Source organism: Schistocerca gregaria, chromosome 1, assembly GCF_023897955.1.
Source record: "Schistocerca gregaria isolate iqSchGreg1 chromosome 1, iqSchGreg1.2, whole genome shotgun sequence".
Lineage (NCBI taxonomy): Eukaryota > Metazoa > Arthropoda > Insecta > Orthoptera > Acrididae > Schistocerca > Schistocerca gregaria.
Genome location: NC_064920.1, coordinates 159,596,259 through 159,613,853, shown reverse-complemented (window position 1 = coordinate 159,613,853; position 17,595 = coordinate 159,596,259). Strand labels below are relative to the sequence as shown.

Here is a 17,595-nt window from a genome sequence, read left to right as displayed (position 1 = left end):
TATTAATTATAAAGTTGTTCCTTCTTTTTTTGTACTGTATAGGTAAAACAGTACATTATGTTACGATATATCACAGCATTTTTGATACTCATATGTTTCTAAACATGTAGTGCTTCTAAACATGTAGTGCTTCTAAACATGTAGTGCTTCTAAACATGTAGTGTGTGGTAGAAATCTTTGTGTGTACAACAATAAGAATGCAGTAGGAATATATTCACATCTGTTGGACGACTGTAATGAAAACCAACGCTCCAAACTGACATCTCACAACAATTAATCTGCAAAACATGCAGCACTTGTTATAAGGAAAGCATGTAAACCATCTGAAGATGAATCATAAAATTCAAAACCAGTAGCGTTACCCTTTGAATAAAGGAACTGAAAGTAAATTTGTGGCTGGTTGCTGTCCCAAAATAATTGTTATCAGAAGAAATAATATGTGACAAGAATCACTTCAGGCTACTGATAGAAAGGGCAACTTATGAAGAAGATAAGCCAAACATTGACTCCAGAGAGTGAACAGATGATCAGAGACAGGCAGTTGGAGAGAAAATAAAGAACTGGGAAGAAATGAAGAAACAGAAACACCATAAGTCTCAAGTTGTATGCACTTCCACAGCTGGCCAAATTCATATTTTTTAAAACAAGTATGCTGTTCGGAAGTTCCTTTCCTTTATCTGCATGTATTCTGAAGTGGATGGAGACAGCAAATTTGCAAGCTGGGAGACAATAGCACTCTTACTATGTTTTACGGTACCTGCTGTTTGGGTGGCTTATTTCATGTCATCAGATCCTGCCTTGGAGATATGTTGCGCACCAAAGAAGAAGAACTACCACGACAATCGCAATGCATCACAAGAACAGCATAAGTAGTTTCTGCTACCATTCGAAAGAGAACGAACGTCAACTAATACCAAATGAAACTGTAACTGATACAGCTCATTTGCCAGAAGGTAGTGTACAAGGTGTTAGAGTACCGTAGTGAATCGGTCAATACACAGCTGTTAAAGAAGAAGGCCTCAACATCATTCCTTGGAAGACTGAGAGACCTTTTCAGATTCCCTCTCAGAAAAAGTTGTAGGAGGCGGTGAAGTCTATATTAATGAAGACATAAAAGGTAATTCTGACTCAGCAGTATACACACACAACGTCAGAATTATTAATAAACAATGAGTAGAAATTTATTTATGGGTGTAGCACATCATGTAACATATGGACTGAGTAGAACATCTCAACTGAAAGACATTCAATTGCAGAGTGTCTTGGACTACGAAGTGATACCGAAAGATCCTTCAGTGCTGTGACATCAGCCATTTGTATTATGATGTTAACAGCAGCCTTTATGTGAAGTGGTAATTCCCTATTCCAGCTGCTGCTACTCTTCCACCAGTGGTGAGAGGTGACACAGAATGTTGCAGCAAATCCAGTGCAGTGTGTGGGATGGCAGGTGTAAATGTGAAGGTGATTGATGGGCTTGATACATAAGACAGCAATCCTCCACTGTGTTGGTCACACAATTGGTAAGAAGCTAAACTGAAGTACAACAAAGAGTTAGCATGGAAGAAGTTGTCCACTGTAGGCTTTACGTTGTTCCCATTGTTCCATAAAATTTCAGGCAGACTGATGGATGGCAGTTGCTTGCTGCTACAATTTTTGGTGGAGACTTCTCTGACCATCTTCAGGTGTATGCACCTGAGAACACTGTGCTGAAATACTGTGGCAGAAGTTTTTACAGAACAGTCTATGTGCTAGGAAAGTTTTAAATCTCACTCTGTTCCCGTTTTTCATACAATGGACCATAAAATTTCTTTGTTGAGTGAATATACAGTATTTCTCTGCTCCACCAAGTTCAAAATTTGAGTTGCAATAATAATCTATAAAAAGAAAAAGAAACACTTCAAGAAGAAGGATGCATTTAGGTGAAGCAACATGTCAATATAATCCAAATGAGATATTACTATTATTTCAATTCATTTAAAGCATTCAGTCATTTGAAGCAGTGAACTGTTCATATTAAACAAATATACTGCAGATCATCTTTAAATCAAAAGTCGCTGATGATGGACAACCCTTTATCCATTTATGGTACAAGTCCAAAACATCAGGAGAAGGATAGATTGCTAGTCTCCATAATGATGACATGCTGAGACACACACAGGCACAATGAAAAGAGTGGTACACACTTAGCTTTCAGCCAAAGCCTTCTTCACAAAAGAAAGTGCACACAAATTCACACAAGCAACCACACCTCATGCACAAATGACTGCCCTCCAGCAGTTCACACCGGATTTGGCCAAGAACTTAAAGTGTAACAGTTGTTTTTTTAACTCAATGTGTCATCTTTATGGCGAGTAGCAACCTATCCATTTCCTAATAGTGTTGATATTCCAACCTGGAGTTTCCATTATTTTATTCTGTCACAACTTTTTTTTTTTTTCCCCACGTACAGATTTTTCAGTGCCCTCAAAAAAGTCTCACCCCAATAAAATTATAATTAGATCTCAAAGTACATCAATTACAGAAGGATTTTTGTTCTTCAGAAGGGAATGTATCTATGCGTAATGTTAAGTGTTTGGAATATAAAGAAAGAAAGAGAGAGAGAGAGAGAGAGAGAGAGAGAGAGAGAGGGGGGGGGGGCAGACTACAGCCATTGAACAAATTCAACAGTACTTATCAGCACAAAAACCAAAATATCTATGTTACCAAAAAATTTTAGAATGTCAAAAAACATCCATACAGCTCCAATACAGCTAGTGTCTTATTAAGAACTAAATGTGTGTGAATGCTGTAAAGAGACATTTGTTATAAAGTTCATTTGTAAGCTTTTTCTTTGTAACTCAGTATTTTCAGGAGTGATGCCAATGTGTTACAGAAACTGTGTCTTCATCAGGGAAAGTCATATTTTCAGCTGCCTGTACGTAACAATCATAACTATACATAATGTTGTCATATGGCTGATACTCACTGTATTATTGTGGTTTCATCGGTCTGCAGTGCTATTGATGGTGGCTCATTTTCCTTCCGTTGTAATTTTATTATATCTTCGGCTGGAGGTGTGATGACTTTGGCAGATGTGCTTTCCAGAACAGTTGATAGTTCCTTCGAAAGAAAATTAAAACACCTCATAAGTTAACATTTCACTATATTCTCAATTCAATCAATCTTATATCTTCTACAACATGTTTCCAATTGTCAATGGGCGACTCCATGTCGAATGGTCTAATTTTAGAGATGTGCCCCACAGAGTCAAGTCAGATTTTGTTCTAATTTCGTGTGAAGGTCTACTAATCAATCTAGGGAAACATCATAAAAATAATCAACTGATATAAAATTTAACCATTTTTTGCCTCATGCGACTTTTCGTATTGTTCCTTTGGAAAACTGAACTGGTGGATTCATATAGTGAAGAAGGCCTGCCCAACTTTACTTTGGTAATTTAGATGTTGGAGGATTTTCTCTTGAACAACAGGAAATGATTGTATGTCATCCCAACCTGGGGTTCAGTGATGTACCTATAACTTGTCTTTAATGTAAACCTATTTTGCAGACAAAATCTGAATCTACAAAAACCCTGTTGCTGTTCATTTAAACAAGGTTCAGTCAGGCAAAGAAAGTATTCAAACTGTTATCTGGAACTGAATATTAAATTAGCTTAAGATAAAAAATAGAATAAAAGTTATTTTATGTTTCAGCCCTGAATCACACAGCTGGCATCATAATCTGTTATGACTCCTTACAAAGCCATCATTATTATTATTACCATCATCATCATCATCATCATCATCATCAGATGATACTTGAACACAATGCATAATAATTCATCACTATACAACTGAACAGGTCAGGTGGGGTGCTCACAGTATTGACGAAAAAATACTTTTTTTTTTTGCGTAAAAACAACTAGGGTCATATGCTCCCATATAAGAACAGTAGAACACAAAGAGAGGAGTTAACAACAACTACCCATTTATCTCAAATGACAGGAGAGAAGATAGCTAAAAACAGGGACTTGGAGAAAGGTCTATAAAATACGCCATAGAGAAACAGACATCCTGAACTAAAGATTAAATGGCCTTCGCCATATTGCTATGAAAGATAAAAAGTAAAACGTCGTCAATAACCCACACATCAGCCAACAACTCAGACGGTAAACAGAAACGAGAATGTATGTGGTTAAAAAGAGGGGCATTACATCAGGAAACAGCGCACCGTCAAAGGTTGAGCACAGTGAGTACAAAGTGGTGAGGAGCACCACTTAACACACGGTAATGGCTAAAAAGACAAAGCCTGATGTGCAACCTCCAATTGGAATATCTGATTTTAAATATAAATTAATAGATATTAATAAAATAGAAAGAAACTTCCACACGGGAAAAATACACTAAAAACAAAGATTCCAAGACTTACCAAGTGGGAAAACGCCGGTAGACAGGCACAATAAATAAAACACACAAACAGAATTTCTAGCTTTCGCAACCGACGGTTGCTTCTTCAGGAAAGAGGGAAGGAGAGGGAAAGATGAAAGGATGTGGGTTTTAAGGGAGAGGGTAAGGAGTCATTCCAATCCTGGGAGTGGAAAGACTTACCTTTTACAAATGTCTGCTTGTGTCTGTGTATGTGCAGATGGGTGTGTGTGTGTGTGTGTGTGTGTGTGTGTGTGTGTGTGTGTGTGTGTGTGTGTGCGCGCGAGTGTACACCTGTCCTTTTTTCCCCCTAAGGTAAGTCTTTCCGCAGAAGGATAGCATACAGGAAATGGTCGCTTGAGTATGCATCAGTGAGAATGGACCACTCGAGATGAAAGGGTAAACTGGACAGTGCAGAAGGATAGGTCCAAATGGGAATAAGTGTGCAAGGAGTCTGTTAGAAATGCTGGTGCTCCGTGTTAAGGCAGATGAGGTTAAGCTGACTGAGAAATTCAGCCAAGAGGGCATCTCTCTGGCAGGATCTGGGAGAATCCCAAAGGGGATGGTGCACATTTAAGTCAGCGAGCTGCAGACAGGGGTGATGTAGCTGCCCAATAAGCTGGAGGAAGTCTACCTTGGTGACTCTGAATGGCAGAGGGATGTAAACAGTTCAAAGGGAAAAGTTCAAGTGAGGAAGAAAAAGGCAAACTGCAAGAGCTTGAAGATGGAAAGTCAGGAAGATTGGTTCACTACGAACATCATCTCAGGTGAGCAACATGACTACCCCACGAGATGGAACGCTATTCTTGGGAGGAAGGTCAAAATGGACTGGGAAGAAAGGCAACAGCTCAAAGCAGTTGTGAAGATGCAATTTTGTTTCCTGGAAGCATATAACAAGCAGACGCTGTGATTCTAAGAGCAGCCATATGTCATCTTTGGTTGATGGGAGTCCACGAACGTTCCACTGAAGGAGAGCCGTAACAAGGAAAGAAGAGGAAGAAAAAAATAAAGGTATGTCGCCTTGGCACCTGCCGAGTGCCAGCCTTCAAAGACTCACTGCTACAGTGTGTAGAGACTGGACAGTGGCACTCACCCTCTGTTGATCTGCGGAGTCCAGGACAGAAAAACGGTTGGCAGTGCGAACCGGCGACACAGAGGTCGGCCAGACAAGGGTTTCGTGTGGCGACATTGTTGAAGAGGATCTCCTTAGCAAAGGAGAAAACTGTTTGCCTTTTTGGAGCCTTTCCAGCTGGCGAAGGAAGTCTCAGATGTTCGTTGGCTGGAAGGACAGGAAGACTTCGTGGGAGTATTTCCTCTATTCTTTTTGCCCTACTGGTTGGGTACCAGGTGACTTCACTCCAGAGGCGAATGTCTGGTGGCTTGTTGCAGTGCCGGACGAGGAGGCGGTGATGTTACCATGACACTGAGCGATTTCATAACTTCAGTGCTGAATGTGAGGTCACATGTCTGCGTGGCCATGTCCTTCATGGTGCAATATGTAGCGAGAACAGTACTGTAAGTGCCAGATGGTTGAACACAGTGTTCGTGACTAGCCAATAACTTGTGAGCGACCGGGTAATGCACTTTTTCCTTTATCCAGATCTCCTGAATAGCCAGCTCATCAAGATACTTGGGACAATCTCAAGAGAAGGCAGCATACTCACCTTTGCAGTTGATACAGTGGGGAGGAGGAGGTGGACAATTGCCTTCGTGTGTACCTCAACAACAAGTTACACATTTGGCTCGATGGAGACAAGACATTCGAGTGCTGTTGAAACAATGACATTGGTAACAGCGCATCAGGTTGGGAATGTACGGCTGGACTGTGATAACTTCATAACCCGCTTTAATCTTTGACGGAAGCACCACTCTATCAAACATGACAAAAGGAGCGCGTGTGGGCACTAAGGATGCATCTATGTTTTTCATCATCAAATGGAGGGCAATGACACCCTGATCATAGAGGTACATTCGGATTTCTGCCTTGGTTAGACCGTCAGGCAGCCTGTTGTTGTTGCGGTCTTCAGTCCTGAGACTGGTTTGATGCAGCTTTCCATGCTACTCTATCCTGTGCAAGCTGCTTCATCTCCCAGTACTTACTGCAACCTACATCCTTCTGAATCTGCTTAGTGTATTCATCTCTTGGTCTCCCTTATGATTTCTACCCTCCACGCTGCTCTCCAATGCTAAATTTGTGATCCCTTGATGCCTCAGAACATGTCCTACAAACGGGTCCCTTCTTCTTGTCAAGTTGTGCCACAAACTCCTCCCCAATTCTATTCAATACCTCCTCATTAGTTATGTGATCTACCCATCTAATCTTCAGCATTCTTCTGTGGCACCACATTTCGAAAGCTTCTATTCTCTTCTTTTCCAAACTATATATCGTCTATGTTTCACTTCCATACATGGCTACACTCCATACAAATACTTTCAAAAATGGCTTCCTGACACTTAAGCCTAGTGTAAATAATACCACGGAAAGAATTCACAGTTGTATGGGCCTCAGCAGGAACAGGGTAGTCAGGGGGAAGCGGTACGGCAAGCAGTTGTTGTGCTTGAGAATCAGAAGTAGTCTCCAAACAGAAAGTGTCACTGCGTAAACAAGAGCAGGATTTCACACGGCCAGTAAATGCATTAAAACCTTTCTGAATTAGAAACAAATTTACCAGCGCAAAGGAATGACCGTCTTCAGTATGTGAAATCACAGGGAACAGTGGTGCACCTGGGAGGGTCTTTGAATTGGGAACTTCATTCCATTTACATTTGGTACATGTGGACTGCAAAGATAATGACTGGCTCATTGTGAGAAAATCTCCCACGATTGCCAACATCTCCAATGGTAAACTCCTTCCAACTGGGGTCCCCCGCCCCCTCCTCAGAGGGGGGCTCAGCCACCGTAGGCGATTGTTCACACCTCTGGTAACACCTGCCGAACACCTGACAGAGGAGTCAACCGGCAATTTGGGAAAATAGCAGCTCAGGCAATCACCCCTCCTTGGGCCTGGCCTGTACCTGGGGCTACATGCAAACCCTACTTGTCGACCCAGGGCTGAGAATTATGCATTTTCCAGTCACCTGTTACGCGTCAAACATGTGGGCCAACCTTCAGGAGTGCACAGGGTGGAAGAAGAAAAAGAGGAGCATCGAAACGCCAAAGCAGAGGAAGAATAGGAGAAGATGAATGAAGAAATGAAAAACAGTGGTGAGATTGTTCTTATGACAGCTATGGAAAATTCAGACCATTCCCAAAAACACCCCAGACATGTTCCCCACCGGAGGAGAAAAAGGACAGCAAGATGATAGACATGCAGCACGGAAGGTACAAGATGCTGCAAAGGCTGGGGTCCCTTGGTAGCCATATGTAATGTGTTCAGCTGTCATCTGATAACGAATTTTTAATAAGTCAAAATTGGTGACAATACCACTCATGTAACAGGAAGACGACAAATTAAAAGAATTGAGTTTATGAGACAGTCATTGCACACCCCTTCAGTAGTTCGCCAAAACTATGTGAACTGGACTGCTACACTACCAGCTTTATCTGAAGAACTACTGCTGATGGAAGCACCAGATTTAGTTCCTTTTAAGCTTTCGTTCTTAAAATTCAGAAGGTCAATAACCATGATTGAAAAATTTATGCCAAATGTCATGTATAAAATGGAATAAGTATCCAAGCAGCTAGTCGATCTGACTCTAAAAAGTCACAGCAGCCAGCAGGTTCACATAAACGGAGTACAAGAACTGTTCTGATCGCACACAGCTGTTGGCAGCTTTAAAGAGACAAAAAACTCCTACTCATGATGAAAGCCATTGACTTATGAAGAATGTGTATATATCTTAAAAACTGCCTAACTCTGATTACTGAATGGCAGTGGCAGAATGAAGCTCTTGTGGCATTCTGTGATAGGAAGGAAGGCTGAAGTTTAACATCCCACTCAAAGGAGCTCAAACAAATAGAAGGTTTTCTTTTAAAGGGGGGAGGAGGGGAAACTGAATTTTCTACTGTCTTGTTAGGAACCATCAGAGCTTTCACTTGTCATTTACTGCAAACAAAGAACACTAAGTTGGACAGACAGAGATTTGAAACTAACACCAATGCCAATACAGGTATAGTGTAAAAACAATGTACTGCTTCTGTCACTACATGTTAATGATAAATTCCCTGACAGCTCACTCGAGACTGCAGAAAGCTTGCACTAGAACACATATTCCCTTTCTGAATTCCGAAGAAGAAGCAAAGCCATCTGAAATTGATTTTTCTTAACCATGAATACAATTAGCCGATGTAAATGTAACAGATTGTTACCAAGAGCTTTGCACAATACTGCTATTGCCAACATTAGCACAATAAATAGCTTATTAACTTTACCTGCATTATCTCCAAAGACAATGATAATGAGAGAGAGAGAGAGAGAGAGAGAGAGAGAGAGAGAGAGAGAGAGAGAGAGAGAGAGAGAGAACAATCCATATTCAATTAGGAAAAACTGGTAACTTAAGTGTAAATACTCCAATTTTAAGTATGATTCAAGAATCATGCCATGCCACATCACTGACAAATACTACCGGTACATTACAAATAACTACCAGACTTCACCACTGGGTATCATTACCTGGTAGTGACATATGGCTACCAGCAAGCTGTTACATTTGTGTGCATGAGATGTTGGTCCCACATCTTCAGAGCTGTCTGATGGCTTATGGAGTGAAGAAAACAGATGTCAACAGGAGTACAAGTGTAGCTATTGGGTTTTGCCATTTCTTTACTCACACGCAAAGACTCTCAAAAAATTATTCTACACAATTCGCTGGCATTTATTTAATCATTACTTATTATATAATGTTAAGGTTACATATTTTATCATGCATGCAGTCCGTCATCTTTCGAAATGATTTTGCTGCATCATACATCATAATCAATTTCCAATTGGTGTGTGTTGTATGGTAAAATAGGAAATCTCAAACATCTAAACAAAAATTTTGATTCCTACAGATTTTAATTTATTTAATAGTGACAGAAATTCAGTAAGAAAGGTTGGTTCTAGTGCACCAAGTGATACAAAACTTTAAATCATCAAAGATCAGTATACTACCAGCTATTCCTGGACTCTCACCTAGTGTTACAAACTCCTAACCTGCCTGGACTGCTAAATGCACTAGCGCATGCTTCCAGAACACAGGGAGGTTGGTTGGTTTAAAAGACGGTGGTGGGAGGGGGGGCAGGGGGGGGGGGGGGGGAGAGGAGGGGGGAAGGGACCAAACCACGGGGTCCTTGGTCCCTTGTTCCCAGTAAAATAATTACACGAGGGAAAGAAGAAAAGAAAGGAGACATACAGCACAATATAAGGAGAAAGGAAAAACTAGAAGAATGACAGGAGGACAACAAACACTGCTATGGACGAAACAGGAAAAGAAAACCACAAAGAGAAGCAAGAAACAGGTAGAATTGGTAAAAACAAGAGAGCGGACGAACACGGATGGCCGACCACGAGAATAAAAAGGAAAAGCCAGCCACACTGCGACACATTAAAACATCCACCCTAAAAGCATTTGAGTGGAGAACACAAAGGGAGAAAAGACATGTGGTAAAACTTACAAACAATGATAAAACCCACCTTCATGTATAAAACGTAGAACTAAATTAGCCGATGAGGTGTTTCCAATTAAAATTAATGGCAATGAGTCCGGTGACTGAAGAGTCCGTTGCAGGGCACCCAAAGGACAGCTCACCAAGATATGGGTCACTGTCAGCCGGGCGCTGCACCGACACTGAGGTGGGTCATCATGGTGCAGGAGGTAGCCATGTGTCACCCAAGCGTAGCCAATGCAGAACCGACAGAAAACCACAGAGTCCCTGCGAGAGGCCCGCATGGAGGACTGTCACACATTCGTAGTCTCCTTAATGGCATGCAGCTTATTGTGCGCGCTCAGGTAATGCCATTTCATCTCCCAAAGGCACAAAACCATGCAGCTTAGTACTGAATGCAGGTCAGTTGGAGTGGTTTCTGCATAGCATGTTTGGACAGCCTGTCGGGAAGTTCGTTGCCTGGGATTCCAAAGTGACCTGGGGTCCAGACAAACACCACCGAACGACCAGACCGATCCAGGGCATAGATGGACTCCTGGATTGTCGCTACCGAAGGATGACGAGGGTAGCACTGGTTGATAGCTTGTAGGCTGCTCAAGGAGTCAGTACACAGGAGAAATGACTCGCCTAGGCATGAGCGGATGTGCTCAAGAACACGAGATATAGCCACCAGCTTGGCAGTGAAAACACTAAAACCATCAAGCAAGGAATGCTGTTCAATATGTCCTCCACGGACATACGTGAAGCCGACTTAACCATCAGCCATCAAGCCGTCGGTGTAAACCACTTCGTGCCCTTGGTACAAGTCAAGAAACGAGAGGAAGTGGCAGCGGAGAGCCACGGGGTTAACTGAGTCCTTAGGGCCATGTGAAAGGTCCAGGCGAAACCACGGCCTAGGTGTACATCATGGAGGTGTATGTGAATGGACCTCAAGTTTAGGTGGTAGAGGCAAGGACTCCAGTTGGGAAAGAAGGGATCAGACAACAACCGCAATCGTAAGCCCTGACCTGTGCCACTGATGCGGGAGATGAACCGCTGTGGGTGGGAAAAGGAGACAGTGATTCGGATGCGCAGGAGAACTACGAACGTGTGGGATGTAACTAGCAAACAGATGCACAAGCCTAACCTGTAATGGAGGGACTCTGGCCTCCACAAGGATGCTGGTTACCAGACTAGTCCTAAATGCTCCTGTCGCTAGAAAACGCCACAGTCGAGCACTGGGTTGAGTAAACGCAATGCTGAGGGCCATCACCGAACCATAAACCAGACTCCCATAGTCAAGGTGGGATTGAACAAGGGCTCTGTAGAGCTACAGCAGCGTAGAGCGATCTGCACCCCAGTTAGTGTTGCTCAGACAGCGGAGGGCATTGAGGTCCTGCCAGCACTTCCGCTTAAGCTGACGAAGGTGAGGAAGCCAAGTCAACCAGACATCGAAAACCAGTCCTCAGAATCCATCTGTCTCCACTACAGTGAGTGGATCATCATTAAGCTGAAGTTCTGGTTCCGGATGAATGGTACGACGCCGACAGAAGTGCACAACACATGACTTTGCGGTTGAAAACAGTAAACCATGGGCTAGAGCCCATGACTGAGCCTTGTGGATGGCTCCCTGTAGACACCGCTCAGCAACACCACTACTGGTGGAGCAGTACGAAATGCAGTACAGAGAAGGTGAGACTGACGGCCCTACAGCTGCTGCTAGACCATTAACGGCCACTAAAAATAGAGAGATGCTCAATAGAGAGCCCTACTGGACCCCATTCTACTGGAAATGGAGGGAACTATGGGGGGCACGAACTTGGACAGAAAAGTACTAAGTGACAGGAAATTTTGGATAAAAATCGGGAGCAGGCCTCGGAGACCCCACATGTATAATGTTGCAAGGATATGTTGTTGCCAGATGGTGTCGTACGCTTTTCGTAAATCAAAAGACACGACAACCAGGTGTTGGCATCTGGAAAACGCTGTACGGATGGCAGACTTGAGGGACACAAGATTATCAGTGGTAGAGCGACCCTGGCGGAAGCCGCCCTGACATGGAGCCAGTAGGCCACGTGACTCCAGAACCCAACCCAACCGCCGACACACCATATGTTCTAACAGCTTACAAAGAACATTGGTGAAGCTGATAACTCTCCACATCAAGCGGGTTTTTACCAGGTTTGAGCACTGGAATTCTGGTACTCTCCGCCATTGTGATGGAAAGACGCCATTGCACCAGATCCGGCTGAAGATGAAGAGGAGATGTGACTTGAAGACAGATGAGAGACGTTTAATCATCTGACTGTAGATCCGATCTGGCCCAGGAGTTGTGTTGGGGCAATGTGCAAGGGTGCTGAGGAGCTTCCACTCTGTAAATGGGGCATTATAGAATTCACTGTGGCATACAGTGAACGAGAGGACTTTCCCTTCCAGCTGCCATTTGAGAGTGTGAAAGGCTAGGGGGTAATTCTCAGACACAGAGGCTCGAGCACAGTGTTCAGCAATCGCATTTGCATTGTTAGATAACACACCATTTATGCTAACACCGGGAACACCAGTTGGGGTTTGGTATCCGAAAACACGTTCGTTTTTTCCCAGACTTGGGAAAGTGACGTATGGCACCCAATGGTCGAGGCTTACCTCTCCCAACACTCCTGCTTGCATTCTTTGATAAGTTGGCGAATGTGGGAACAGAGCCGTTTAAAGGCTATGAGGTGCTCCAGGAAAGGGTGGCGCTTATGCCACTGTAGAGCTTGCTGATGCTCCTTAATTGCTTCAGCAACTCCCGATGATCACCAAGGGACTGCCTTTCGCAGGGGGCACCATAAAGAGGAAGGGATCGTGTTTTCTCCCACAGAAACGATTGTTGTAGTCACCTGCTCAACCATCACATCGATGTTCCCATGTGGGAGAGATTCAATGGTGACAGCAGAGGTGAAAGTTTCCCAGTCCGCCTTATTTAAAGCCCATCTAGGCAGGTGTCCATGGGCCTGACACCGGGGCACTGACAGGAGGATGGGAAAGTGGTCATTACCACACAAATCGTCATGTGCTCTCCAGTAGATAGATGGGAGAAGTCCTGGGCTGCAAATTGATAAATCACTGAAATGTGTGGCGGCCTCAGTATTTAAGAGGCAGAGGTCGAACTGAGACAGTAAAGTTTCGACATCTCTGCCTCTACCATTAAGCACGGTGCCACCACACAAGGGGGTTATGTGTGTTAAAATCTCCCAAAATTAGGAAAGGTTTAGGGAATTGATCAATCAGTGCAGTTCAAACGTTCAGGGATACTGCTCCATCTAGAGGGAGATATACATTGCAGACAGTTATTTCCTGTGTTGTCCTTATTTTGACAGCCACAGCCTCAAGACGGGTCTGAAGAGGCACAGTTTCACTACAGACTGAGTTTCGGACATTTATACAAACTTCACCTGAAACACAATTATAGTCGTTACGGTTCCTGTGATATCGCTTATAGCTGCGGAGGGCACAGGTTCACATCGCCGGGAACCAGGTTTCCTGGAGAGCAATGCAGAAAGCCAGTATAAAGCTGAACAGTTGCCGTAGCGATGCCAGGCGGTGGAAAAAACTGCCGCAATTCCACTGGAGGATGACGTCATCATGAGACTGGGAAGGCACAAAACATTCAAGGAGGCAGTTTATGCCTCAGGGTCACCTGTTGCCATTAACTTTTTGCCTGAGCAGTCTATATCCATTGTGTATGAGGGTCCAGCGAGATCTAGGTCCTCGGCGGACTCCAGAATCTCCACCTCATCCGCAGACGTAAAGCTTGTAGGTAGTGGTGGTGTGAGTGCCACCGTAATTCCCTTGGTCTCGGGGACCTTTGTTTTGGATTTCTTGTGCTGCTCCTTTGGTTTGCCTGGCTGGGAGGGCTGCACTGATTCAGTCTCCGGAACTGAGGATGAGTGTGAAACCCTACGACCAGCTGCTTTTGGGCTCTTCAGCCATTGGCGGGTGTCATCTTTTCCCCTAGCAGAAACCTGGGAAGGGAAGCCTTCCCATGATGAAAAAGACTTACGCTTCTCTGGCTCAGAGGTGGAGGGGGGTTGCTCCTGAAGTAGATGGTGTGGGAGCAACAGGGATGGAAGTGCCCCCCACCGTCAAAGGGCAGGTGTAGTATTATGGTTCTGAGAGGCAACAGGAATGCAAGGAACTGATGGGGCGACAACTGTTCTCATACGGCGGCATAAGAGGAGGTCATAGAGACAGGATGTAGGTGCTCAAATTTCCTCTTGTCCTCGGTGTAAGTCAGTTGGCCCTAGGTCTTGTATTCCATGAATTTCCTCTCTTTCTGTAAAATCCTGCAGTCTGGCGAGCAAGGTGAATAATGCTCTCCACAGTTGACACAGATAGGAGGCAGGGCACATGGATTATTGGGATGTGATGGACGTCTACAATCTCGACACGTGGCGCTGGAAATACAATGGGAAGATATATGGCCAAACTCCCAGCACTTGAAAGCACCGCATCAGCTTCACATCACAGTGGTAGACCATCACCTTGACCTTCTCGGGTAAGGCGTCACCCTCGAAGGCGAAGATGAAGGCATCGGTGGCAACCTGATTATCCCTCGGACCCCGATGGATGCGCTGGACGAAATGAACACCTCGCTGCTCTAAATTGGCACGCAGCTTGTCATCAGTCTGCAAAAGAAGGTCCTTGTGGAAGATAATACCCTGGACCACACTTAAGCTCTTATGTGGCATGATGGTAACAGAAACATCCCTCTAATTGTTACAAGCTATTAAAGTCTGTGACTGGACAGGCAGAGGATTCTGTTTTTATCAAGACTGACCCAGATCACAATTTGGACAAGCCCTCCATCTCCCCAAACTAGTCTTCTAAATGCTCTACAAACAGCTGTGGCTTCATAGAAACAATCGTGTCCCCATCAGTTCTCATACATACGAGGTACCAGGGTGAATAAGGTTCACTGCCACCCTTAGCCTGGCATTCCTCCCATGGTGTGGCTAGGGAGGGGAATGATTTAGGGTTGTACTTACTTGTGTTGTACTGAGACTTGGAACACTTAGAAACTGTTGGTGTTTGATCACCAGCAACAATGCCCTATGGTTTCCAAATCAACGACCTCCTTCCTAGCTGCCATGACCAACTATATCCTCACCCTCAATACTTCTCCTTTGAAATCTTTACCTATAAACAAATCCAGGGTACAGCTATGGGTAACCACAGGGGATGGATCCTATGCCAATCTATTCATTGGTCATTTAGAGCAATCCTTCCTAAAAACCTAGAATCCTAAACCCCTCACCTGGTTGATGGCTACATCAGTACCTCCGTCCATATCAAACCTACTAACCACCAGCAATACCTCCACTTTGACAGCTGCCATCCATTCCATACCAAGAAGTCCCATCCATACAGCCTAGCCACCCATGGTCATCGCATCTGCAGTGACGAGGCAGTCCCTCTCAGAATATATGGAGGGTTTCACTGAAGCCTTCACTGACCATAATTATCCTCCCAACCTACTACAAAAACAAATCTCTGTGCCCTATCTTCCCAGCCTCCCACCACCTCCCAAAGTCCCAAACAGCGGCCACAGAGAAGCATTCCCCTTGTAACTCAGTACCATCCAGGACTGGAGCAATTGAATTATATTCTCCACCAAGGTTTCGATACCCCTCGTCGTGTCCTGAAATGAGAAATGTCCTGACCACTATCCTTCCCACCCCTCCTACAGTGATATTCTGCCATCCAACCAACCTACACCATATACTCCTCCATCCTTACACAAAGCCTGCTCCCAATCCCTCACCTCATGGTTCATACCCATGTAATAGACCTAGGTGGAAGACCTGTCCCATACATCCTCATACCACCACCTACTCCAGTCCGGTCACTAGCATCACCTACCCCATCAAAGACAGGGATACTTGTGAAACCAGTGATGTGGTCTACATGCTAAGCTGCAATCACCGTGCCACATTCTATGTAGGCATGACAACCAACAAGCTGTCTGTCCACATGAATGGCCTCCGACAAACTGTGGCCAAGAAACAAGTGGACCAGCGTGTTGCTGAACACACTGCCAAACATGATAGCCCTCATTTAAATGACTGCTTCACAGCCTGTGCCATATGGATCCTTCCCACCAACACCAGCTTTTCTGAATTGCGCAGGTGGGAACTTTCTCTGCAGTACATCCTACATTCCCGTAACCCTGCTGGCCTCAACCTTTGTTAGTCACTGTCCTCACCCATCCAGCACCCTCCCTGTTCCTACTCCAGCACAACACAGCCGTCATTTCACCACCACAGTCAGTCTTTTTATTTCTCTACTTTCTGCTACTCCCCCCCCCCCCCCTGCTCCCCACCTCTCTCCTGCCATCCAACTAACCTGCAGCACTTCACTTCACTGTCCGCCCCCCACACCATACTATCCCTCCCCCTCCCTGCCCTGGTCTCTCCTTACTCCTACCCAGTTGCCACTCCCGTCATGCACTGGTGTTGCTGCTTGCAGTGTGGCTTCAGTTGCCTGAGACTGCAGTCGTGTGTGCAAGCTGCAATTGGCAGACTGTGCGTGCGTGCGTGCGTGTGTGTGTGTGTGTGTGTGTGTGTGTGTGTGTGTGTGTGTGTGTGTGTGTCTATTGTTGACAAAGGCCTTACTGGTTGAAAGCTACAATTATGTGAATCTTTTTGTTGCACCTATCCGTGACTCAGCATCTCTGCTATATAGTGAGTAGTAACTTTCCTTCTCTAATACTGTAAACTGATAAAATGCCAGTGTAAATGTTAATGTTTATGTTACCCTCTTTTTCCAGCAACATCACCCCTCTTCACAGAATTTTGAATACTGCATAGTATTTCCGACTGCAATTATACTCTCCCTACATTCATGAGGTCCTTGCATGAGACAACATCAATACCTAAGTTCACGATGTGAAAACATTTGTTATTTAGCAAACCCCCGGTTTATCATTCTTTGTACATTATTTGCATCACCAAACATGACAAGATTTCAAATACCCATCATCTACAGTCACTTGCATCCACAGAATAGCAACATTTCATCAAAAGTCCAACAACTGTTTGTTTTTAGAACAATGGCAATTATTACTTTGGTTGTTACCTTAATACTTTCACTTCCTAAAATTACTTCAGAAGTAGCCAGCCAAACTATCTTTGCAGGTTGGGCACTGGTACTACCTGATGCCACATTTAAACCAATGGATCGGTTTTAGAATTAGTAGAAAGCACATAATTTCTATAGGAGGCTAGAAACGTACATGTCCATTCAGCTTGGCTGAGTAAATTTATACAACTTGGATGCGGTGTGTGTGCTCTTAGTTACCCACTAACAACCTTTGCCATCCACTCAACTGGAGCACACACACTTTAAAGTTGAAGGGCTGTAATACAAGTCTGAATCAATCTCATGGTACATGGAGCTAAAATTTCTATCACTTGTGATACACAAAATTCTTCCATCAGATCAAATGGAGTCACTGAAGTGTGCAGATAGGTTATGTTAGTAGAAGCAAAGCAACACTGGTCGGCCCCTTGCATAGTAGACCCATGTTTGCCAAATTCAGTTGCTGAATGCTGAGGTGCTCACCCATGACATGTTGGAGGAGACATA

The 17,595-nt window shown here is 44.2% G+C and overlaps 1 protein-coding gene across 1 annotated transcript in view; it reads right to left on the bottom strand.

The window, feature by feature from the left end:
• The window catches only part of LOC126335385 (uncharacterized), an 83,574-nt gene that overhangs the window by 45,302 nt on the left and 20,677 nt on the right, over window positions 1-17,595 (bottom strand). The window contains exon 3 of the mRNA XM_049998611.1: window positions 2,966-3,099. Coding sequence (XP_049854568.1) covers window positions 2,966-3,099 — 134 coding nt within the window. The remainder of the gene's footprint in view (window positions 1-2,965; window positions 3,100-17,595) is intronic.